The sequence below is a fragment of the Topomyia yanbarensis genome, chromosome 1 (genome assembly GCF_030247195.1).
Source record: "Topomyia yanbarensis strain Yona2022 chromosome 1, ASM3024719v1, whole genome shotgun sequence".
NCBI lineage: Eukaryota > Metazoa > Arthropoda > Insecta > Diptera > Culicidae > Topomyia > Topomyia yanbarensis.
In genome coordinates, this window is record NC_080670.1 from 25,359,896 (window position 1) to 25,385,855 (window position 25,960).

The following is a 25,960-nucleotide window of genomic DNA, read 5'->3' on the forward strand; positions in this document are numbered from 1 at the left end:
GTAAAAAACAGCAGTGTTGTTATTCCTGTTTTATACTCGAGCGGATCTGTACCACCGATGGGATCAACATCATAAATTCGGTCCAGTGACTCCCCTCGACGCATAATTTTATTTAATGTTCAACTGAAAGAAAGAAATCGCTCAGAAACAACACTTGGTAATTATAATTTCTCCATCTCAGTGATGCATAAAATAAGCTAGATCTGACTAGACACTGTGTGGCGAAAAGATAAGCACTCCTCCAGAACCATCTACGCTGCTTGCTAACTGATGCACATTGTGGTCATTTCACATTATGATGTACGGAAGCAGTTGTAAATTCCACAGACAGTAACGCGGACTAATTACATGTGCAATAATTCAACGAACTTTCTGCTCTAGCAGTTGCATGTCAATTTTGATAGCATAGAGTTTTACTCGATTCTTTCGAAAATTTCTGAATGGCCAATAGTTTAAAGCTTAAGTAAAAATATATATTTTTCGCTTACAACATACAGAAAAAAAAAAATCATCATCTATGGCACACTGTGAGACGAGCGCGGATCACGCGTATCTGCAGCTTCTCAATCCCGTTCGAACAGTACCGGAAACGGTCGATCCGCGGCCGGTTGCAGCCAGTTATCTTTGGAGTAGTCGCAATTTTCCGTTTCGATCACGTGGAAAGTGTACGCATGCCGGCTATGGTTCGATCTGTTCGCATCGCTCCGGTGCACCGCTTGGCTGTGGATTAGAACTAGGGAGCCTGCCTTCACCGGTGCCGGAACGAAATTGGACTGTGGGTAGAGAGGAGCCGGTCGATCGTAGATTAGCAGCTCTTCCGAAGTTTGGTCCGGGTTACGAATGTACCTGTTGGTGGCGAATTAGAGTTCAACCATTTGAAAATGAGGACATTAATATTGTAAGGCTACCTTCTGTGTACGCCACTCCGATGAGAACCTTTTATGAACTGCAGGCAGCCATTTTGCTGCGTTGCATCCTCCAGCGGTATCCAGAAACCGATGGTAGAGCTGGGTTCCGAGTACAGATAAGTGGCATCCTGGTGTGATTTAACTTCACTGCCAACTCCAGGGTTCTTGAAGATGTACATACTTTGCGCTACCGCTGGCTTCCTGAAGCCCAACTGCCAGCATACTTCCTTTACCCGATTTGAGAACGTGACCTCCGAAAATACCGGATGATCTGTGTGCAGCGCGTGACCCACTTTATTCAGTGCGACCGAGGGATCCACCAGAAGGTCGCCGTTCTCGTCGACAGCACCTTCTTCGAAAAAGTATCGAATTTTGTCACCACTTTCGATGAAATACCGGTCTTTGCTTTGGGCTGATTTGGAATTAATAGTACTGAAAACTCTTCGCTCCTCTTTGGGGGCATCTTTGTGAAGGGATTGTCCCGCTTCCAACAGCTCGGAGACCTCCTCCGGGGTTAGAAAGTCGTCTATCACCGCATAGCCATCGTCTACGATCTATAAATATAGGAAATAGAGTGGTTGAAATTATAGTCTAACTCGAAATGAAAAAAAAATAGTTCAGAGCGTTCAATAAAATTTAAAAGAAACTCATCAATCGGAACAGCTGTTGGGCATATTTCAAGTTCAAAGCGGGCATTGACGTTATGACCAAAGTGCACATTCCGGCATTCCGCAAATGCCGATTCTCTTTCTCTGATTTGCCAAATTAGCGCTGTCTGTCATATATCCCCCGAAACAACAGAATGAAACGCTTTGTTTAGCGCATATGAATCAACAGCCATTCTTATCCGTCTTAATCATCACCCCAGCAGACACAACAAATTATCTTACTTTCCTTTCCCATCGCTTTTCCGGTCCCGCTCACTTTTCAACGGAGAAATCTCACTGGGGGGGGGGGGGGGTGGGGGGTAGATCTCTCTCCGAGCGGTATGCCGCCGCGGCTGATCTCACTCAGCTCGCCAATGATCTTTGCCTCTAAAAGGAGCCACCTTGTCCAAAGGGACTATTTTTAGAGCATGTCTCGTTGTTGTGCAATAAACCGGCGTTTGTGGTGCGCATTTTCACCGGCGGTTGCATCATTCGTTGCCCACACACAAAACACCGAATGCACGGGTCGCGACCGGTAGAAGCGCATAGCGTGAGACTAAAGGAATATGGAGACTTTTTTGACTATAGAAAATTTTGCTAGACTTGTGTATGGTGCGAGATCAAAATGCAAATTGTGGGTATAGCATTCTCTGAGGGAAATATAGTTTAGAAAAAATTTGGACAATCCTGGACGCCATTTGGAATTGTTCTATTCTGGTTGCAGTTGAAAACTGGAAAATCCAACCAGCGACAATCGTATTTTTCTGGTTCTAAAGAATGGAATTACGTCGGAAATAGTGCGCTGTATTCGTACAAAGATGCGCTATACAGCGCATTACTTTATGGATTAGCACTAAACAAGAGAGAAAACGATTGTCGCTGGTTGGATTTTCCAGGTTTCAACTAATACTGCAGCTGCAACCCGTAAACGCCGCCAGATGCTACTGAAACGCCGCGGTGGTGCCCAGGATTTGGTTCGGCACTCTTTCTCCGATGTTCTCAACAGTGTTTTGTGGTGAGAATGCAGCAGCCCCAACCAATCCCTTCTGACCTGACCGCACAAACTCAAGTACATGCTCAGACGACGGAATGTACATTTCAAAGCCAGATCACCACAGGATGTACATGTACAATTTACAAGGTCAATACCAGTTTGAGCACCTAAACATCATTTAATTTAATAGTGCGCGGGGGGGGGGGTCCTATATACGGCTATAAAAAATAGGACCACTTTTTCCCTATTTGCACCAAAGTTCTTCTAGTATCTTCCTATTCTTCTAGTCTGCCCGGGGATGCCTACAACGCTACCCTGCTGTGTTTTGGTACATCCATCAACTTTCAATCACATCCACATCGTTTCAAGTTTGATTCCCTATACCAACTATATACCGACTATATACCTATACAAATTGAAACAGGTTTCCCTAAAAGGAAACCGCTGCTGCGCGGGAGGTCAGCCGTCGGGCTTCAGGTTCAGCCGACCGATTCTTTGACGCCATCAGTCACTTAGTCAGTCACCTAATTGTAATTTCAAATTAGTACCAGTTTTTGAAACTGAGTCAGCTTAAACAGCAGGCCGATGGGCGGCGCCATAAAATTCCGACTGCTTTATCAACCTTACCCGTGGGGTACCGGCACACGGAAGATCTCTAGGTATAACTCACTCGGTGAGAGGTTCAATTGTCTGTCAGCCATCGTTACAGTTTGGTCACGGTTCGGTCAGTGGTAATTTTTGTACAAATAAGGAAACGTGCTGTAGTCGTAAATAGCATAATAATTGCTTCGCAATCAATTAGTATTGCTACCCGGTGCACCTGGGTGTGAATTGCTATGCGGTGAGAAGGGAAAAGGCAAGTTCGCCTCGAAATGGGAACAACGGGTATGTTGTAGGCATTTCAGCCGGCGCGGGAAAGTCGGCCGTTTTTCGGGTCGTGTGTAAAATTTCACTGATGCTCAGCCCGTGGAATTAGCACGCGCGAGGAGGGATCCGCACTTTGATATTAGAGCAAACTAACAGCCGAGAGTGGGTGTAAATTTAATGGATAACACGCAAAATGTTTCCGATGTTGAATTATGGCGGAAAATATTTGACGAAATTGGGACGCGAATGTACGTGCCACGAGGAAAATGTTGATGTTTCTTTTATATAAAATAAATTAGAGGCGTCGTTTTGTTTTAACAAACCACTTTTTGTCAGATGAATGCATGACACGTACTGAAAACTCTATCCTATGAAAATCCTCTAACGTTTCAGTTTTTTATGCAACATATATTTTTTCCCAAAGGAACCAAATTGTTTATGAGGGAACAAGACCTAACTTAGAAAAGTTGGATTTGAATGTTTCGTATTCCACTCGTAGTAAATGTCACCACAGAGCTTCTGTGCTTGGGTAACCAAGACATCACTCGGTACCAGCCAGTTGCTTTAGGCGTTCACATATTTTGTGTGAACTGTTCGGATTTAGTGTCTAACTGACACCAATTTGGTGTTTTTCCTTTGTTGGGTACATTAACCACTGCGACCAGTTTTTATCTATCGTGGAATATCCCCTGTTTAATATTTGTTTACCATCTCAGCTAGATACTATTTGAGTAACCGCTGTTACTGGATTTTTAGCATTTCCCAATCAGATATTATAAATCGTATGAAATTCACTACCTGTTTAGGAGAGATTGACCAGATTCTCGATGGTACAGTTAGTCCCAATCCGAAGAATTTGTTCCTTTTTGTGAATAGTGCAGGATAATGTCACAATAAATGTTCCAAAGATAGTCGATATCTATTGCAAAAGCGACACGTGGGGGGCTTCAATCTGTAACCCGCCAGGGTATCAATTTAGCACATTTATACCTATTTTTGCGTACATTCGCTGTAGAGTGTATTTGTTTACATAATTTTATGCTCACCGCTGTTCGATACCGTTCACATTTAGTTGTAAATTTTTGCTCATTTTCACGTTTGTGAACGGTTTTGTTTGAGCAGATAGTAGTAGGTGTAGTAATTTTTGTTTGACATCTGTGTATAATTAGCATAGGGTTTAGCTAGGTTACTGCTCTCCTCTTGCAAAAATACGTGCGCGCTGGTTAGGCTGCTTATAGTTGACAGCTATCCGGTGAGACGGATTGTGTTTGTGATGGTCGAGTGCGGAAGGCGGCCATCGAGTTTTGGCTAGAGAGTGACGAACCACGGCAGTGAACAGACACCCAGAATAATCGATCCTTTTTCGGGACTGTTTCCCGCCACTAGTGCCAGTGAGGTAGAGTGCGCGCGTGCGACGGCAAGTTATACCGCCGAAAGTGTTGATTCGCCATAAGGGGATCGCTAAGGAGTGCTCTCGCTTCTCCGGCTAAACGAGAAGGAATCAAAACACCGACCGTTCTCAGTGTGGCGGATCAGTCGAACGAGCCTAGCTCTCCTTCACAGTTAATCGCCAAGGGGAACGAAGTAGGGCGGCGGACAAAGATTCTTCTTGGGAGGTGCACTGCGGTGACTTCCGGGATCGCTTGCGGCGACTAAGTCGATCCGGCGATAATTCTCCAACGTCGCTAGGTAGGTTCCAACAAAGCAGCCGACGACATTCCGGGAGAATTCGGCCTTTGTAATTCCGGTTGGTCGGTATAAACCGCCCGTCTTTCCGCCAACGGTAGCAGCAGATCAACGAGATGCAGCAGTGCACAGTGTAGTAGAGAAGAAATAAAGTCGGTTAACTTATTGATTTTTTTTTGTTTATCTTTTTTGTTGTGTATCGAAAATCCGAAATTCTGTAGAGGCACCTAGGCCGCCCTGATAAGAAGGGTCCGCCGGGCAAATAAGAACCCGAGTAGTGGCAAACCACTACTTACAAATCCCAATTATCTTCATGTGATTATTGCTACCACAATGTCCAATAATTAACCCAGTATAAGTACTGAAATCTTTCTTAGATAAGTTGAGAAGTGTTTGAGCTACTTTATTATCTGGTGTTATGAATCGTTTATGGATTGCACCATATTTCTGTGCCAATTTTTAGTTATTCTTTCAGAGAACAGCCAGATATACTACAGAATGTTTCTGGTCCAATGAATTGCTTCAAAGAGCCTAACCTTGCGAGTTGATCCGCTTTCTCATTTCCCTCAACCCAGGCGCCCAGATTCACTTTGTTTTACATGGCAAGTTGTTAAAGTAATTGAATGCATTCCCAAACCAGTTTGGATGTACATGTAAAGGATTTAAGTGCATTAGGGATTGCTTGGCTATCTGAGAAGATACAAATTTGTGTATGCAATTCCTTTTTAGGCAAGTTGCGACACATTCTATAATAGGGATCTTTAATTTGGAAAAATTGTGCCAGTTTTTCATATGTATTGGTAGCGGGTGTCCTTACGAGTACACTCATATCATTCTTAAACCTTAATTATTCTTTTATGATTTTTAAATTTAAAAAAACCAAATTAAACTCAACCAGCAAACTGACAGTTGTCCTACTAAATGACGTATCTGCAAATATCTCGTTCGCCTCATTGTTAACCGGGACAGCACCCCACACAGCATGATCTGGTACTTTGTCAATCCGCTAGCAACCTGCCATCTCAAGTTTCATCTGCAAACTATGGTAGATCTGATAAGGCAACCTATAGGGTCGTGCAAGTCGCATGGGTTTGGATGTGTTATTGTCCTAAAAGGAAACAAACTAAAAAATGTTTTTTTCAATAGTTTCGGGCCAAAAAATTGAAAAAGGACTGAGATATTAACTCACGGTACTAATCTGCATCAGAATATGCCTTAACCCGCACACCCCTAAAGATCCCTATTACCTGAATTGCAATTTGGTGTTAGTTTGGATATATAGTCAGCAAGTTAGTATCACTCACTGACAATTGGAACACGAAACATTCAAATCCAACGTTTCAGTTTATTAATTCATTCGTTTATTTAACCCATTCATGCCCATGTTGTTTGTGGACAACAACGATTTTAAACAGCTATAACTTCTGATTGAGGCAAGATTTGCTCACAAAACCAAGTAAGCCTAATAAATGTCACTATTGGCTTTCATTTGAGTATTAACAGTTACAAGGATCAGCTCTAGAACTGAAGTTATTGCAAATAGTCCATTTGAACTCCGGTGGAGCAGTGCTGCCAGGGACAGTTTACGTTGACGACAGAAAATGATTTTTTCATACAACTTCGTTAGGTTGCAATATTAGTGAAAACTGATAAAACTTATCAATTTAGACTATTTTTGGCTACGTTTTCCACGGAGTTGGACTATTGTAAATATTCTAGGAGAATTGTAGCGAGCATTGGAAGGTAAAAATTGAGCAGCTTCTAGCACTGCAAGGGAAGCACCTACCTTTATGAAAAAAGGTTTTTCGAGTTTCTTGATCCCACCATTTTCAAGAAAAAATAGTTTTGAAACCCTACACGCACTAGAAAAAAGTGGGCATGAAAGGGTTAACAAAATAATCTGACCAACAATAGTATTATTTAATAGCAGGAGTCAGCAACGCGAAACTTGATATGCGAAAGGGTTGACGCAGAGACTCTGGTTTTTGGAGACGATTTCCGGGCTTACGGGTTTTACACCACTTTCTCCAGGTTTGGATAGATTTACCAGCTTCAGCAATTCCTGCCATTTACGAATTGTGTCGATTGTTTGTTATCTTCGTCGACGTTTCGACCCTTGGTTTGGGCCTTCTTCAGGGCTATGACTGCATTGCCGAAACCTACCCTAGATTCCACAACGTCCAGTCGAAACATTCACATCTACCCTGTCATTTACCGTGGCTCGAAGAGTCATTACAGTCAGTTCACCGCTAGCGGATTTAAGTTTCCAAGCTCATCCTAGCTACTGCGTCGAATGGTGGCAATCCACCTTCAATGGCTTTGCCGGTGGCATATCACACCTTATCCATACCTCTTGTCTTGAGGAATGTTCCAATTTTTGTATATTCCTGTAAACTGGAACTCAAATAGTGAGTTCCGATTCGGCAGAGTTTGAAATACGGCCGATAACTATACTTTTCAAGCTACTTCCATTATCCTAAAGCAGCACCGCGTAGTAGTTGCTCTGCAGGAGCTTATGCCTCGCGTCGTGTGTAGATGCGTCCGGCTACTTGTGGGGACAACTCTCAACTTCAGCCTTCATGTTCATTTGGTTGACAGGCTGGCTGCAAATTTTACAACCATCAGAATCCCATAAAATGGTTTCAAAAATCCATAAATACGCCAGAATATGGGTTTTACATGGTTTAGGATGTGCTGGACCATGGTGATAGTGTTTTCATGGGTTGTACCCATTTCAAACACTATCAGAACACCATGCAGCACCTCCGGGTAGTCTGTGTCTGAAGAGTCTGTAGGAGAGGGCACTTTTCAAAAGATACACCAACAACTCATGATCTATTTGAAATGTTATATTGAAAATCGGTATTTATCGTAATAAATTAAAAAAAAAGGTATTTTAGTCTCTTCATCGGTATATTGGTGAAGAATGAAAAAATCGGTATAAATACGATAAATCGGTATATATGGCAACGTTGGTATTCGTTTGAAATGTATACGTGTTTATGCCAACACTGCCGAAAATCTCTTCCTGTACCGTCAGCACAGATTTTAAATTATTACCAATTTTTAAAAAAAGCCCCTCAGAATCGGCTGGTGTATAAATAATATTTTTTTTAATTAATTTTTTTGACACAGCTCATAGCAGTAGCTCAACGGAGCCGTGGATCATTGATATGATGACAAGGTGTAAAAAATAATGTTATCCGTTGGATCTCGGAGACCTTTATCGCGGCGGGGAAACATTTGTTTACTCGCCTACTGCATCATGAGGGATTTAATTCATTCTATTCTCTCCTGTCATGTTCATCATCATTAAAGCTGTCTTGAGGCTCGCGATCTGATGTTCTTCCCTGTTTCTTGCACTTTCAAGTTACCAGTGTAAATCCATCGACGTTGTTATTGACTTCTTCATCGAAGTTGCTTACAGTTGATTTTGGGGTGCTGGATGCGCCTTTTGCGGTTGTCATTAAGGTCTGAATAGCTACCACAAATATGGTGATTCAGGGATAGGTACTGAAAACATTTCAGGTTGGTTTGCCGTAGATGCGTTGCCAATCGGTTAACATGCATTCTTCTCTACATCTTCCGCGCAAGGTTGTCCATGGTGAGCTGTCTGGTTACAGTTTCTTGCACGTAGGAGTTCGCCCCTCATGGGTACATAGTGTGTTCAATTATAGCTCCCTGAGTTGAGAGTTTTACAGTCAAGTAGGAGGTAATAGATTTTTCGCCACGCATCTTCATCACAAGAACACCGTTAGAAATGCCCGGGAAGAAATTGCCCCAAGTATCAGTTGCATCGGATTCTACTTCTCCGTATTACGACATGCACCCTGGAATTAGCTTAGAAGGGGTATGCAGTGATAAGTCATGTAGTCTTACCTCTATACAGTCATTTTCTATATACACGGAAAACTTCATTCTATCGTTATCACCTTCAATGACGTGATTTAAGTTGTTCTACAAAACGAAAAATTCAGCTTGGGCTAACGCGTTGAATATCAATACTGCATTGCGAAAACGACGATACTCAAGCACAGACTAACAGAACACTAGCTCCACCTTTTATTCACGGTCCCAAACACTCATTTACTGGTGGGTTACCCCTCAGGTTTGGAAGCAATTTTTCACTAGTGGGCTATCCCCCATATGCTTGTTCATATGACAGTGGCGTCATACTTTCAAATGTGGCCACAGTCCCAACTATAAATATATTTAAAATGACCGTTAAAGCGCGCGAATCTTGGTTTTAAAGTGTTGTGTCTGTTAGTCTGTGACTCAAGATAGATGGCCTCCGTAAGCCTAAGCTACAGTTACACAGATTTTTTTTTTAAATTGTAGAATCCCCAGACATTTCAATGTCAAAAATCTCGAATGCCCAAATATCGAAAAGAAATTCAGCTTCATAACGCAGTTAAACTACATATTTTCATCCTCACTCATGTTAATATGTACAACAACGTTTTGAATAGCTATAACTTTTGATTTAGGCAAGATTTGTTTACAACAAGTAAGGCTAATTACTGAGACTATTGCCTTTCAATTCATCGCTAACAGTTAAGCAAATAGGAAGGCTGATTCATGTTAGAAAAAAAAAAGAAAAAAAAGTACATTTTTTCAAGCTAGATCTACGAACGACCTTGTATCCATTACGATAGCGTCATAGAACCTTTACTCGGTTAAGCAACTACACGAAGCGCAATTCCCAACAGGTACGCGGTCAATATTCAAGGTATGCAAAACTTCACACAGATCCGAATGAGTTCTGCCAAAAAGATCGTTTCTATAATTAGAAACAAATTGCCAAGCTAAAAACGGCGTCAACAACATCAGCAACAACAAAAACAGCAAACGCAACGCAGATCACACCGGTCCGGTGGAAAATGAGGAAATGTTTTCTCACCCACTAAATTTTCCGCAAGTATTGCTCTCGACTTACAAGCCCCCGTCGCATTTCGGACAACTCGCTGAAAGCAAAATTCACAACGCAAAATACGCAGCAGGCAACAGCTGAGCGTTCTTCCCGAGAACTGACACTGTCAAAATTGCACATCCATGATCGCAGCATGCTAAAAATATGCAGATGAGCTCGACGCCTGGCTTACCTGATCGATCAGAAGGTTCCTCATCGCTGCGAACGGAACGATCCAGAAAGTTGACTTGTGAAAATGAAAACGGTCTCAATTTACAACCGACCAGTCGAACGATTATCTCAGTTTAACAGCAGAGACCGATAATGAGCCACTTATCAACTGAACTTGAACTTTCTCCCTCTTATCTTCAGCAGAATACGGAACACGGTAAATCACCAGCGAAATAATACTATACGTGGAACCACGCGCTACGACCGAACGCTTCGAAATTCTGTTTGCAAACTGACCGCAATGTACGCTTAGTCGATCGTTATTATACCATGGCCAACCTTGGGGGAACTTGCGTGTTCTGTTGCTCCGCTAGAGCGGAGAGAGGCTAAAAGATCCAGTGATGCCAATAGTGCCGTTGATGGTCCTACATTGAACGGCTACCAACAGTTTTAGTAGTGCGTAAACATCCAAACAATTGGGTGGTTCACTACGGGAAATTCGGGATTATGGGAAATACAAAAACTTTAAACTTGATTAACAGGTCGTATCGTTAAAAAAAATCAATAACAAAAGCACCATACAACACGTTAACAAAATAAGTGAACCGCGCACATTGATTTTCGTGAGTCACTCGCTCTCTTTGATTTGTGTTGCATTGAAAGAGGCGCTCTCGAAGAGATAGGAAAGATCGTTTCTCACTCTCGCACATGCCTGATCGATGAGTGGCTGTTTATTTACGTTTGCAACGTTCAAGATCACGCTGTTTGGAAAGTGCCGCTGGCGATCTACACTTCGTCTAATGGTAGTCTGTCTATACTGAAAAGCGTTCGATGTCTAACAGTTTGTTCGACTAAATTCGATTGGATTTTGGCGCCTACGGCGTAAATCTTGTCAATCATTGCCGCTAATGCGTAAGTGAATTGGTTGCGCCGGTGGTAATCACTGTAAAATAATACGTTTTCGAAGGTGAGAGTTCTGTATTGCGCAGTGCGCACAATGATCTGCAAATATGTAATTAAACTTTTTCAGTGATTAATCGGCAAAATGTATTAGTATGCTGATCGAGGGGTAAAATTGTATGTAAACTAATGGTAATAGAGAAAAGATTGCAAGTTACATGAGCAGTCATTCGAAACACGGCTGTTTGAATAAGTTAACGCTGATTAGGAGTGACTGCGTAAATCAGCACTGCACTCGTGAGTTCCCTCATTTATAGGGTGACCGCCGAATCATCGAGCAGTTAGTAAACGAGACAAGAATATTGCCAGCAAAAATATTGACAAAACAGTTTCAATATGTCAATCTCAAGTCCACAAAATTAATATTTTCAACTTGTCCGTACACAAAGCGTGGATCCAGAAAAAATGGCTTGGGCCTTAAATTTCGATTATGAAATGAACATTGTACTGTTCGTTATACGTAATAACCTTATTTAATGAAATTCAGTTTTGGTGTACAAATTTGGTTTGGAATGATTTGGAGTTAGAAACTAATATAAAATTGAAATTAATTTATAATGCCTCTGCAAGTTAAAAAAAATGTTGGGGGGCCTTCCTTACACCATCAATATACTAATCAAAAATAGATTTTTTTTATCAATAGTTCTGATTCGCTGAAACAGTGTTTCTGCTAATGAACGCATTTCTTCCCAAAAAATGATGGTTCCAAAGACACAGTAGATTGACGGCCATAAAGTGGTATGTAAAATAATATCACGGTAGGAAACATTGCATATCTTGCGGTCATTTTCCCCTCATAATACCATTCGTATCCCTCCTCGCCGCATTACCGGCTGGAGAATGAATAGCTTTTAGGAAAAATCGAATTACAGATCATCGATCTTATTTTGACAGTGAAACTAGAAGACGCGACTTCCACTATGTTACGAGCGGCTCTAAACAGCATGTGACCTGAAACGGACGGCTGAAGCAGAAATGTGGTACCTCATCAGCTAAACCAGAGATAACAGCAGGTATCAGATGTGACTGATACCGTTTTTGCTTGATTTCGACATTCAGTCAGGTTGCTACCCCCACCGTTGTCAGTCTTTTTATTGAAGTTGGATTTAGAGCCTGACTCAGTTTCGCTCCAAACAATAATAATACAAGTATCGTCGCCTAATGCAAAACTGACTTAGGCATCACGATGATATGAAGAACTTGTTATGTTAAAAAGTGCTAAAAATGTCCAGGCAGTAGTATGCCATAATAATCCGGATCAAACAACTCTCGACTCTTCTCTTGTCTCCATTTATTACGTCGTTATTTAGCTCTCGTCCCAGTGAGCCGTTTAGATGCTGATTCCATGAGCCATTTAGTTTATATTCTCATGAGTCATTCAGTTCCCAGCTTTATCACGATCTACTCGGAAGCGAATTTACTCGGCTGCAAGCTCCCCGCGGAGGAATTTATCCTGACAACGATAGCCGCTTCCTTGTGTCATTAGATGGCAGCTTTATCGAGATCTAGTTGAATATTATCCTGCGGTGCACCAACCTACTCCGACGGAGAGTTCTTCGGCCTCGGAATTTCTCTCGATACCGAAATCTGTTTAGTGAGTCAGTTAGCCCCCATTTGTGTTGCAATATAGTTGGATAGTCCACGCGGTGAACCTACCCTACTTAGAATTCCCCGGTGGTAGATTTCTCCCGATGCCGATGCTCGTTTCAGTGAGCCATTTAGCTCCCCGCTTCGTCCCAATCTGATCAATTTAGTCCTCGGCGGTGGACATAGCCTACTCAACGAGCCAGCCAGTAGGTGCTGATGTCTGTCCAGAGATTTCGAATGGAGCGTAACTTCCGGTTAGCTAGCGCCACAACAACCCACTGATAGCTATTCGACGCGATCTTCTCGCTCTAATCCCCAGCGGTGGATCCAGCCTGCCTCGCGGTACCCGGTAGGGTGTCGAGGTCGGTCTGGCGATTCCGGTGAAGCATGACGTCCAGTTCACTGACGCTTCGACGACCCGAACCAAGTGCTACGTCGCGTACTACTCAACTGATCCCCAGCGGTAGACCTAATCTACACCGGCAGAGAGTTTCACCGTGGCGGAATTTCTTCTCACATACATAGTCGACATGGCCGTTATAGTTTAACCGATCGTCGACCATCACACCAAGGTGTTTCAGCGCATGCATCGATGGGACGGATTGTCCCCAGACGCTGATCATGGCACGCCGACCAGCACTACCTTCGTCTTGTGGTGAACCAACTGCAACTTGACATCAGACATGCAGGTTTCCACGATGCCTATTGACTCTGCCGTCAATATCTCTACCTCCTCAAGAGTTTCACCGGTTATCGTTAGAACAACGTCATCTGAAAAGCCGACGATCTCAGCTTCCCTGGACAGTTCCAGTGTTAACACTCCATTGTACATTATATTACAGAGCGTTGAGCTAAGCATGGAGCCCTGAGGTATTCCCGTCGTGACCCTAATTGACCTCTGCCCCATATTCGATTCGTAGAACAGTACTCGATTCTGAAAGTAACTTTTCTGAGCTTTTCACACACACAGAAAAAAAATATTGGTAAAAGTAAGAGTATTCCGCTCTTAGCAAAAAACAACCAACGCCAACTATTAGGTTGAAAGAAAAACTTTTAAATTAATCAAGAATAATAATCAAAGTAAAAGTTTTCCTTTTGATCATATGAAGAATAGTACTCAAAACAAAAGTTTTATTTTTAAACTAAGAGTATGCGTTGGTTGTTTTTTGCTAAGAGTGAAAAACTCTTATTTTTACCAACATTTTTTTTCTGTGTGCAGACAACCCGCATTCTGTACAATCGCCACCCAGTCGGCGCCGTTGAACGCGTTCTTCACGTCGATTCCCTTCTCTTTCGCTTCAACGCGACGACTGTGCGGATGGTGTCCACCGTTGAGATCCCTTTCCGGAACCCGAACTGCCTCTGCGATAGTACGTTACCACTTTCAGCGTAGTTCGTCAGCCTGTTGAGGATGACCCTGTTAAAAAGTTTACCAAGAGTATCTAGCAAGCATTTAGACTGATACGATGCTATATCTCCTGGTGGCTTCCATGGTTTTGGCAGCAACACCAGCTTTTTGATCTTCTATCCATCCAGGAAGTAGCCATCGTCCAGGCATTTCTGTAGTACCATCTCCAACATGTCCGGACACGCCAGTATCGTGGTCTTCAGTGCCACGTTGGGGTTACCATTCGGTCCGGGAGATTTCGTTTTCAGCCCTTTTGCCACTATAAGGATGTCATTGGAGACTCGATTATCAACAACATTTACACCGTCTACATTGACGTACGACGTAGGTGGCCATGCGGTTAGGTCGTGATTCGGGAGAAAACCCTCTAAGGTTATATTCATTTTGTTAGTGCACATTTCGACTGGCGTCGTTGGACCCTTGATCCTGGCCAATACGAAACGGTAAGCACTACCCCAGGGGCCAGCTTTTACTTCTCTGCACAACTCCTTGTAGCAGATGGACTTGCTTAGCACTATCTCGCGTGCCCTCGCTACTGCTTCCGATAACTCATCGGCATTCGAAATTGGAGTGAAGCTGACAGCACAAAAAGGTTCATTTCAAAGTCCTTTATGTTCCACTTCCGCTCGTCAGTCATCACTCTCCGCGTTACAATACAATACCGCGAACCGATATGGTGTAGTGGATCGCTTGGTGGCCGCTAGGTGTGTACACGAACTCACCAATTCATGTTATCCATCAGCGATGGACTGCAGAATGTTATGTCGATGATGGATTTCTCGTCTTTACGGAATGTGCTATCGGAACTTTCGTTACACAGTCTTGCATCCAGCTTCGCCAGGACTTCCAACAAGCTGTAACCTCTTGCGTTGGTCAGCCTGCTACCCCATTCCAAGGCCCAAGCGTTAAAGTCTCCTATACCAACCGTTCGTTCGACTAACAAGTCGGTTAGTGCGTCCAGCAACCGTTTGTACTGCTCTGGTGTTCACCGTGAGGGAGCATAATAGCCATGTGAATACGTCGTTAATTCTGGCGATCATGAAGCCGTTCGCGTGTGCTATCCACCACCTCTTGGGCAGGAAAACTGCCAATCACTTAGATTGCTGCCATCCCTACACTATCCACCACCCAGTTACCGTTATCGGAAGGAACATGATACGGCTCTGTAATAATTGCAACGTCGCACTTCGTCTGTTGTCGACTGCCACAACAGTTGCTGTGCACGGTCGCAACAATTGAGATTTAGCTGGGTTATCTGCATCATTGTCGGCCTGCCTTCGCTTTTTTGTAGGCAGGGCAGATCATGCACCACGGTTGCTTCGTGCAGTCAACTAGCCCCTTTCCTCTGCCTTTTATACACAGTGCAGACCTGTCCGGGCCCTTGCAGTTCCTCGCCTGATGTCCGAGATCCAAGTGTTTGGTAACTCGTGGAGCGGCGAGCACACCGACTATCCGACTTGCCTCCTTGCCTGTCTCCGCCAGTTTATTAGAAACGACCACCGGTAATCGAATCGCCGCCGTTTGAGGGCCTCCATGCGATTTTCTAATCCGGATCGTCGCTGGTACATCTAAGATGCAGTGCTCGTTCAGTTCAGTTCTTCTACGCGTTATCTCGTCTAGACCCTTACACTCGACTTTGGCGTCCTGCAACAGGGCTCTCACTTTAACTCTAAGATCATCTCCTCTTTCTGAGTGCGCCTTGTTTTAACAATATTTTCTCCCAACTTCTTAAGCTCTGGGCCCTCTCACACTTTCTTGAGAAGAACGGCGCAGGACTTCTTATCGTTCGCTTCGATGATCAGTGCATTGCCCTTGTACCTCTCTCGAGAGCCCTGCGTTTTTCATTCTTCTCTTGTTCCTTCTTCTTTTCTTCCTTTTGTTTCCGTTCCTTTCGCTTCGCCTGCAGACTTCCCACGATGCTCCCGCCACGGTCTTTCCCCACGTTCCTCTGGTCGCTGGTGCCCTCCAACCTGCTCTTTTGCTTTTTCTTGTCCTCCCTCGGCGTGTCCCTTGCTCTTCTCTCCGAACGAGGATTGTGGTGACTCTTCGGTGTCACCTCAGTTTCTACCGGTGCGTGTTCTGCCGCTATCTACCAGAGCTTTTTCGACTGATACAGCTCTCATCAAGAGCGCCTTCTGCTCGCGTGCAACAGCTGTTACGGTCGATTTAAGACTGCTTCAACTTGGTGTGTACATTGTGCTTGTCCTTCGCGAACTCATAGAGCTCTTCGATCCTTTTCCTTACCTCCGTCAAGTACGACTTCCCAAGATGTGAGTGATTCAGGGTGGTGTCACCACCTGGTCTCGGGGTGAACACTCGATTCAGTAATCCCATCTTAAGTTGGTTTTCTCGTAGCTCACTCTGTACCAAGCTGGTACGCGCTGTGGCTACCGGTGATCTTTGCAGCTTACCACTCCTTGCAAACGCAATCGCGTCTTCCTTGGCTCCGCGTACCTCTCCAATCACATTTGTTTTTTGGATGTCTACGTGCTGGTGGGTACCAATTCTCAACTCGCTGTATGACGTCCATTGGTCATCTATGCAAGCAGTGAGGTTAACCGAGGGTTGAACACGATCCCTCATGGGGACCGAGTCCAGAGCAGGATCGGCGTTAATCAGGAATGTTACAGCTGAACCTAAAACCACCGAGTCTGGTGACGAGCTTCGAACGTACCCTTCCTTACTCAGGAAGCAGAACAGTACGACTATCAGCCCAAAGTCGCCCGTTCAATTCGTGGTTCATGTCCTTCCGTTATCGTTTACCATGGCCAGTATGCTGTAATCAGGATGAAAAAATATACAAAAACACCTTGAATGAATGAATGAATGGGATCAAAATGTATAAAAAACCAACAACACGTGGAACGGGTTTGGGCAGTCTCTCAATTACTCAATTACAACAACTACTCTTGCACGTAACCTGATTCCTTCCCAGTACTACCTTACGGCAATACTTCGGGGAGAGGTTTTTATGTGCTTCGAACACACTCTAATCCATCTATTTAGTAGTTAATTGCTTCCGTAGGGTAACAGCACTCCTCGAAACACTACCTTTTTTCGACCATCCACGCAATGTGGCAATTTCTGTATGACTGAAAGAAAGCTAGCGGTGGCTAGAGAATTAGTGCTCTTCTCCTACGAGGAGAGTGTGGGCGGCAAACTCCAGAAGCCATCTGTGCCCTTGTGCCATTCAGCACTGCAATTTATTGGACTCTTTGGATCACTATTCGGTGCCCTATCACACAGAAACTCTCTTAGGCCCTTTGGTTCCCTTCCTGAACCATTTAGAACCACTTTCTGTGTTATGCTCTTGAATTGATCGCGAGCTACTCGTTCTGGTCTTCGAGAATGGACCTAGCTTACTCCGACGGAGAATTCCCTGGCGAGAGAAGTTATCATGAATCCGCGACTGGAGGTGTCTTGTCGCGATCTACTCAGTCTAGTTTCCGACAGTGGATCTTGCTTACGCTGATGGAGACCGCGTTCCACGAGATTACATCACTTATCGTTTTGTGAGCAACATTATCTGGTCATCCCGGTTCAATCACCTCACTGCGTATCGCGTCGTACCTTGGAATTCGAAGACCACGTGATCCAGTGTATCCTCGATGTTCTCACACGCCGGGTACAACGATAGCGTTGCGTGCCTGAACCGATAAAGATACTTCCTGATGTAACCGTGGAGCTGTGTCAGGTGGAAGTTCACTTCTATCTTTCTTTTTCCAAATAGTCCCATTCCTGCGGCCACCTCGCCATCAAATCGATAATCACCAACTTCTTCACGTTTCTGGTACTTTTCCGATTGTAGCCTTCGATATTATCCACCAGGGTGATGCAGATGTGGATCATCCCGGCGATAACGCATACTAGCTCCAACGATATTATTCTGTATGTGCTCGCGACTCGCAGGACTATCAGCCGGAACGGCTTTTCGCGGTTCCGCTTGGTTTTCAGCGCTACACCACAGGCCGGAACCATATATCACAGTTTCGATTACGATACACTAGGTAGCAGATGTCTCGTGTTGCTTCTTGGATCCTGCTCCTCGACGTGGTTGTTGAAGCTCAACCGGTCGTTCATTAGTTTTCCTAGTTTCCTAAGTACACCCAGCAGAGATATTGACCTACACGAGGCGGGATCGCCCGGCCTTCCCTGGCATTAATAGCATCAACAGCTTCTGTACCTTCTACATGTCGGGGAAGTTGCCACCATCTAAATACTTCTGCAGTACCATCCTGAATATGTTTTGATATTCCAAAATTACATCTTTCAGCGCCATGTTTGGTATTCCATCCAGACCGGAAACTGGACATCTACTGCGTGGCTCCAGTTTCCACTACATTGTGGCGTCACAAGCCCTCCCTAGGTCAGCCGCATTAATGTTCTCGGCTTTGCTGCCCAGCCGAAGTGCCCCAACGAAAATATCTTCCACTTTCGCTCGCCTTCTCCGTGCTGCAGCAGCGTTCCTTGGCCGATGTGGTAGCGAATCGCCTGATGGATGCTGTGCGCATACTTCTCCAGTCCATGTACGCCGTCAGTTAAGGACTCCAGAATGTGACGTCGATGATGGTCTCCCTCCCGTCTCTCCGAAATGTGCTAACGGAACCTTCATTGCACTATCATACGTCTAAATTCACTAGTGCATCCTGCAGAATATATCTTCCTGTGTTGGTTACTTTTTTGTTCCACTTCACAGCCCAGGTATTGAAGTCACCACCAATGACTACCGGTTTACGGCCGCTAAACTGCTCGGTTAACTGTTCCAACATTAGGCTAAACTGCTTCATCCACCTTGTAGGTGCGTAACAGCTTTCATGTACGACGCCGTTGATTTTGGCAATTACGAAGCCTTCTGCTCACGAGTTTTCTGAAGCTAACACGGAGCCTCGCTTGATCCATGAACTGGTTCGACCTTTCATCCATTTAGTTCCCGACCTGCGACAATATCCTGCTATCTGAAACGATAATGAAAAGAATACTTTCATTGCACCTGAATATGCAATTCTTATAATCCATTGAGGCTGTGTGCCGATTTTTAGCCGAAAGGCTGATGAAGTGATCAAGAATGCGTCAAACAACCACAATTGACCCCAATCGACAACAGTTTGGCCTTACCAAGCCGCAACGCGGGTGGAGTCGCGAAAACTGTCGAATGGGAGTTGAGAACAGCTTTAAGCAATATCTCATGTTGTTCCAAATATATTTAATTCAAGACAACATGTCTTGGATCCACCATCGAGCCTAGTGTGCATACTGTACATAACTAGACCCGCTGTTTTTCCTTCATCCACATCAATTCAATACTGATATAACGCCCTGAAAATTCAGTTTTGAGAACACTGCAGTAGATCGAGTTCTGTGCTGAAGTCTTTCAATTTTATTGCAAGATCATTTCGAATTTATTAATAAGTTGCAACTCAACCATGCCGAACCTCAAACCACTTAAACTGAAGCTAATCATCTCCACCGCTGCATTTGCTTTGACCATTTTGCCCAACTCGAATATCGCACCGCTCATTGTTGGTGTTGGTAGGTAAACTGCGGCCCGGCAGCTCCCTTCTATGCCGCTGCTTATAGATCATGGTCATGACCTGACCGCCAGGCATTCAAAGCTCTTCCGCCGCTTACTTAACTGACAGAAACAGTGACGGTGCAGTTACTTCCACGATTCGAGGCTTCAAAGCCTAGGCAAACCTGGCGTGGCTATGGGGCAAATAGAATGTTGTCTAGCCTAGTCGTCACCGCCATCGGATCATATAGGTAGGTACGGGGGTTGTACCTATCTCACCTCGCGGGAAGATCGTGATAGGTGGCTTGTCGCGCACCTATTAAAGATCAACGGGCAGAAGATTCAGACAAGCTGGCCAGCCCCTGCTCGGTTCGGTTGCTGATGTGAGATGATGCGATACCTAATGATATTTAAATTAGATGTGTTGCATTATAGGCCTGTGGGGGAGAGCAGAGCGATTGCATAAACTGTTTTGTGTTCTGATGTTTGAGAAATTCTGGGTCGGCAGATGATGGGGGAGGGGGGATTTAACTGGGCGCCCATTCAATGCAAATTGGACTCGTCTAGTGTGGTTCCTGTGATAGTTCTGCCAGCTACCGTTGCATCGATTGTCGGATGGCATGACTGGCTTTGTCTGAGATGTTTCAATTCACCTTGCTAATTGGACGTAATTGGAGCTAGGTAGTAGAAAAATCCGTTTGAGACAATACATATAATATGATAATTGTGCAAACAAATCATGGTCACGCAATTGAACTAGAAAAGCCCCGAGTTTTCCGCTTCCCATGAAACATTTTATCAGTTTGAAACTATAACTACAGGAAAGACTGCTAATCTTCGCAGCGTAATGAATTCGTTCGCATGAGACAATGATCTTATTTTTTTGCAGCAACTATGCACTCTCTGTTTTGATTTTCATTTTCTTCCATCCAAAGCGAGCAAGATGCCAATTTTTTCACCAAGTCTGCCGACCATAATTCTACGGCAGCGGAAACCGTTGGCTGAAATTGCCTTCATCCGGTGGTACTCTTCACCCACCCATTGACCGCAACAGCAGCAGCAGCAGAAGTTACGCCCGATCTGCAGGGTACCATTTTAGTCATACAACGAGTAAAAATGTAGGACACAAGTCTACATAGCAAAGGCTCTATCTTCAACAATTGACCTCTTCATCTTCAACTGCTTGGCGATGGAAGTTTTTTTTTTTAGAATCAGATGACTTGGATGATTGCGCAAGGTTTCGAACGATGGGTAGGGTTGTCCCGATTGTGGAATCAAATTGATAACAAACTGATATTACTGAACGAAGTTATTGGGGTTTACCTATAAAAATGTGTTCGAGCATACTCGCAATCTGCAACGATTGCGCACAGCTACCGGTGTTGGGGTACCCTACTTTTGATACCACATTTGCTCCATAAATCTTAAAATTTTATAGCACGAGATCTAACGAAACCGGGTTGCATCCTTGAAGGATGATTTTTCATTAATTTGAAATCCCATTACGAGCAACTATCTTCCTTAATTTTGCCAACTCAGCGAGGGTCTTCAGCGACGAGTTGCTCAATCATACAAACAAATTGCAGCGAAAACCTTCTTCCACTGAGCAAACATCCACACAAACACACACTGAACTCGACGGTTGCCATCATTCAGCTTCTGCGTTGCATGAGGTTTGTGGTGCAGAATGACGTTGCGCAAAAGCGTCTATAGACGAGGAAGAAGTTTTGCGAGGATGTTGCGCTCGTGCAAAATATTACCACATTCGAGCGTTTTTATGACTACGAATGCTTAGTAAGAAATGCCCCGAAAACTGGTTTGCGAGATAGAATGTGCAGGAAGGTTGAATTATACAGCTGAGTTATTCAGCGACTAGCACAGTACTTCCATCATTTAAATGAGACAGCGTGCTGCAAGTGACCGCGTTGGGTATACTAGTGAATAGTCAATATGTCTTAGGGTTGGGAATCTTTAATTTTTGTTATGCACTCTACGTAATGGATTGTCGCGCATTTAAATAGTAGGCTAGCTAGTAGCTCAATAAAAAACCTGTTTTAATCCACCTAGAGGTGCAATTGTGCCTTTCTCATTTCTCTAAACTATGGCACGGAGGCTTTTTATGTTCAACATAATTGTGGAAATGTCCATTACATTCTTAGTACACTTTGCACCTTTACACAATGGCATGCCAGCCACGAACTTGATGAGCTACGTGTCGACGGTGAAACACTTGAAACAAAAAATATCATACTTCATTAGCCTAATCAGCATTAGATCAATGTTATCTGCTTGCTAACTCATTTTGTCATGCGGGGGTGGGTATGTGAGGAGGGCGAAAGTCCCATGAACGAACGACTTCCCAGCTTAAATTGGTATGCTTTGTGATATAGTGGTGGTTTAAAGATGATGGGGTTGAAAGGGAGGGGTATGAGGGCTGGATGGGGTGGTGGTCTGAGGGGTGATTTAAGGAGATTTTTAAAGGAGGGGCGCGAACAGTAGAGGGGGGTGTAACCCCTCTCCGTAAACCATCAGCCGGGATTAGGTTGACGTTTTTCAGAGTGATTGCATAACCTTTCTATATGAGAAAGGCAAAAATGTGCCAAAATCCAAAAAAGTGAATCGTAGTCAAATTTTTTTTTCGAGTTTACATCAAATCTCGACGTTTCATGCACCTTGAACACATTTAGCATCAAAAATAAAAATTCAGTTTTTAATTTTTCCTATAGTTTATATGAGAAATTTCTGTGTGGCCGCACTCTGAAACCCGTAATTCCGGAACCAGAATTCCGATCGATCCAAAATTCAATAGCAGCCGATGGGAAGGTTGCACCTTTCATTTGAGACTAAGTTTGGGCAAATCGGTCCAGCCATCTCTGAGAAAAATGAGTGACATTATTTGACACATACGCACATACATACACACACACACACATACACACACACATACATACATACACACACACATACAGACTTTTTCCGATCTCGACGAACTGAGTCGAATGGGATATGACACTCGGCCCTCCGGGCCGGGATTAGGTTGACGTTTTTCAGAGTGATTGCATAACCTTTCTATATGAGAAAGGCAAAAATGTGCCAAAATCCAAAAAAGTGAATCGTAGTCAAATTTTTTTTTCGAGTTTACATCAAATCTCGACGTTTCATGCACCTTGAACACATTTAGCATCAAAAATAAAAATTCAGTTTTTAATTTTTCCTATAGTTTATATGAGAAATTTCTGTGTGGCCGCACTCTGAAACCCGTAATTCCGGAACCAGAATTCCGATCGATCCAAAATTCAATAGCAGCCGATGGGAAGGTTGCACCTTTCATTTGAGACTAAGTTTGGGCAAATCGGTCCAGCCATCTCTGAGAAAAATGAGTGACATTATTTGACACATACGCACATACATACACACACACACACATACACACACACACATACATACATACACACACACATACAGACTTTTTCCGATCTCGACGAACTGAGTCGAATGGGATATGACACTCGGCCCTCCGGGCCGGGATTAGGTTGACGTTTTTCAGAGTGATTGCATAACCTTTCTATATGAGAAAGGCAAAAATCGTTATCAGAATCCAATATTCAGCTTAAAACAATTTCTAAAATGCATAAACATTCGCGAGCTTGCTTTAAGGTGAAGATATGTGGAAGCCACGTTGCTAGGCACCGACTCGCTTGTTTACATTAGGAAAAACTGAAATCTGAAGTGAAAATTCAAACGCACAAATGAGAGTTTCCGAACATTTTCCTTTGGTCATCTGTACATTGGCAGAAAATTTGAGGTTTTGTTAGTAAACGATTAAATTTTCGCGAGTATTTTTGCAGTGGTGTGTGAAAAAAGTGCATTTGAAAAAGTGCAATGAAAACGAGAAAAAGAGTGTTTCGAAAGGAACCCCAAGTGAAGAGGGGTTATATTTTCGCACAAAACAGGAGCTACAGATGGAATTCCGTCAAAAACTCGGATTGATTGCATAGGAAAATATTCTAGCTTCCTTAAGTAGTAGTTTCGTGGCACACCAGCAAGGTTAGTGTGTTGAAAAACATATTTTTATATTTGCTCATGTCAGATACATGGCTAGGCAGGGGAGAGGGGCCTGTGTGGCGTAGGAGCTTTGTTGTGGCTCGCATGTATAATGTCCTTAACTCTCTGTTCGAAAAACATTTCTAACCTTACATCTCTCAAGATTCAAACAAATAATTGTGTCATTAAATGAGAAAAAAATATCTTTTTTTATTACATACATCGATAAAGCTAATTTTCGTGATCGCAGCACTGTTTTTTTCCAACTCAGGAAACGTGAAAACAAAATTTAAATTTAAAATAAATGTTGACAATCTGGATTTGACACTATCAGAAGCATTTGACATATCGAATTTCACGACAAATGATGCCCTGTCAGAAAAAAAATGAATACAAGTTTTCCCGGTTTTCCCACAGGGTTATTTTTATTTGACATAAACACTATTCAATGCATATAGTTTTTTTTCATTTTGGCTGTTGGCTTGATAGCCCAGATGTAAACAACCGCAGTTTTCCTATGTATGGTTGCCAAATTTACATAAGATTTATTTTAAAAAACGAAAAAAATCGTTTTTACGTATTATAACGATTTTTTTTGAATAATTTTATTTTATGTATATTGGACCTAAAATTTATCGAATAAAACGGAAAACTATATATAGCTTAATGACCCAATTGACATCTTCTTAGATCGATTGATTGATCATTGGATAAAATTTACTGTATCGGTTTATTTGATTAATGTCATGAATCAAAAAGATGTTAGCTAATTCGTTGATTCATGTAATTCAAAGTATCATGCTTACTTATTGGTGTACATAATATAAAAGGTGTTTTTTATGTTTGCATATTGAAATAATATGCGCACAAAACCGTTGACAAGCATTGTTGTATGTGTAGTTTGGTAGCATATGGTCTACAAATTAATGTTTTGAAATAATTTCTGGTGAACGTCCACCGTGAATAAGTTTTTTAAAGCGTTTTTCGCTGGAAAAGTGTACCAAAGAATCGTCGGACAGTCGGGCATTGTGGTTTCTCTTCTCCGCAGAAGCATGAACTTTTCTACGGTTCATGTACATATACGTCACATGACACAAATACTACATCACAATCTGGTGGAAAACAATAAACAAAAACGGCGAAAGCAAGTGAGATTCAAGATGAAGAGAAAGAAAGGTGGGAACATTTGACACTTTTGGGTGTATTAGTTTTTATATTTGCAAAATTTAGCATGGCGTCCGGGGACCTTGAAGTAAACTTAAACATCCGAACGAGCATCCTGATTCTTTGGCGCACGATAAAAAGTGAGAAAAGGCCGAGCTTCATCTCGGATCTACCGATTCGAACCAAGAAACTCCATTAGTGTTCGTGAGATCGGCCGACAAGAGGAACTAAGAAGATGGCATCATTTTAGGCAGTGTTGCTCATTCCTCTGTAGGTACTCTATACAAGGATGCAAAATGCCTACCTTTTCTGCGGCTGTAATTTTTCTGCCTACATTCTCATTTCTCTCTCGATGCTGCTGTCATTCGCTAGCGCAGAACGCCCAGCGCTGTACGGCTGCCTGTGTGCAAAGCAGTAACATGACAAAAAACTACTGTCCCCAGTACAGCCACCAGACGCGAGCGGTACAGCTTCTCTTTCCTTATTCTACATTTTTAAATATTTTCAATCTTTTTAATATTTTTATTCAAAAATGACGACAATGAATGCGGCTCATTTACGCCACAGCCGGCATCAACGCTTTCGTGTGCGGGCCTCTCCCTTTGACTATGCAGAGAAAAATGTACAAAGCGAGAGAACAAACTTTACTACGCCACACTCTCACCGAGCAGTCGGAGTACAGCAGCAAAACAAAAATGTATTCTACTGCTCTACGAGAAAAAGTACTCTGTTTGGCTACCATTCTGGCAAGAGCTGTGTTGATGCGTCGCTGTAGCGGGCTGTACGGCTTGTGCAAATGTAAATATACCGAAAAAATGTAGTTTATCGGTACCGTTGGCATCCCTGACTCTATAATATCACAAACTTTAGGCGTAATCGGACTATTCACTTATTGAGTGCTTACTAGCGGTGTATTCTAGGAGGTGCATGGGAGTCGTGGCGGAGTGTGGGCGACGGGAGTCAGGCAAAATGAAGAGAAAGAAAGGTGGAAACAGAATTAAGCATGGCCGCTCGGGCCTCTGGAAGTAAACATAAACATCCGGACGAACATCCTGATTCATAGCGCACGATGAAACGAGAGAAAAGCCCGAGTTTCACCTCGGATC

The 25,960-nt window shown here is 43.3% G+C and overlaps 1 protein-coding gene across 1 annotated transcript; it reads right to left on the reverse strand.

Moving 5' to 3' along the window:
• Positions 1-16: 16 nt before the first annotated feature.
• On the reverse strand, positions 17-10,489 carry LOC131677131 (phytanoyl-CoA dioxygenase domain-containing protein 1). The gene is made up of 3 exons (XM_058956755.1): positions 10,205-10,489; positions 909-1,462; positions 17-846 (listed from the first exon to the last, which is right to left on the reverse strand). Exons 1-3 carry the CDS (start codon positions 10,226-10,228, stop codon positions 564-566), a joined length of 861 nt encoding a protein of 286 aa, XP_058812738.1. The 5' UTR covers positions 10,229-10,489; the 3' UTR covers positions 17-563.
• Between the last annotated feature and the right edge of the window lie 15,471 nt (positions 10,490-25,960).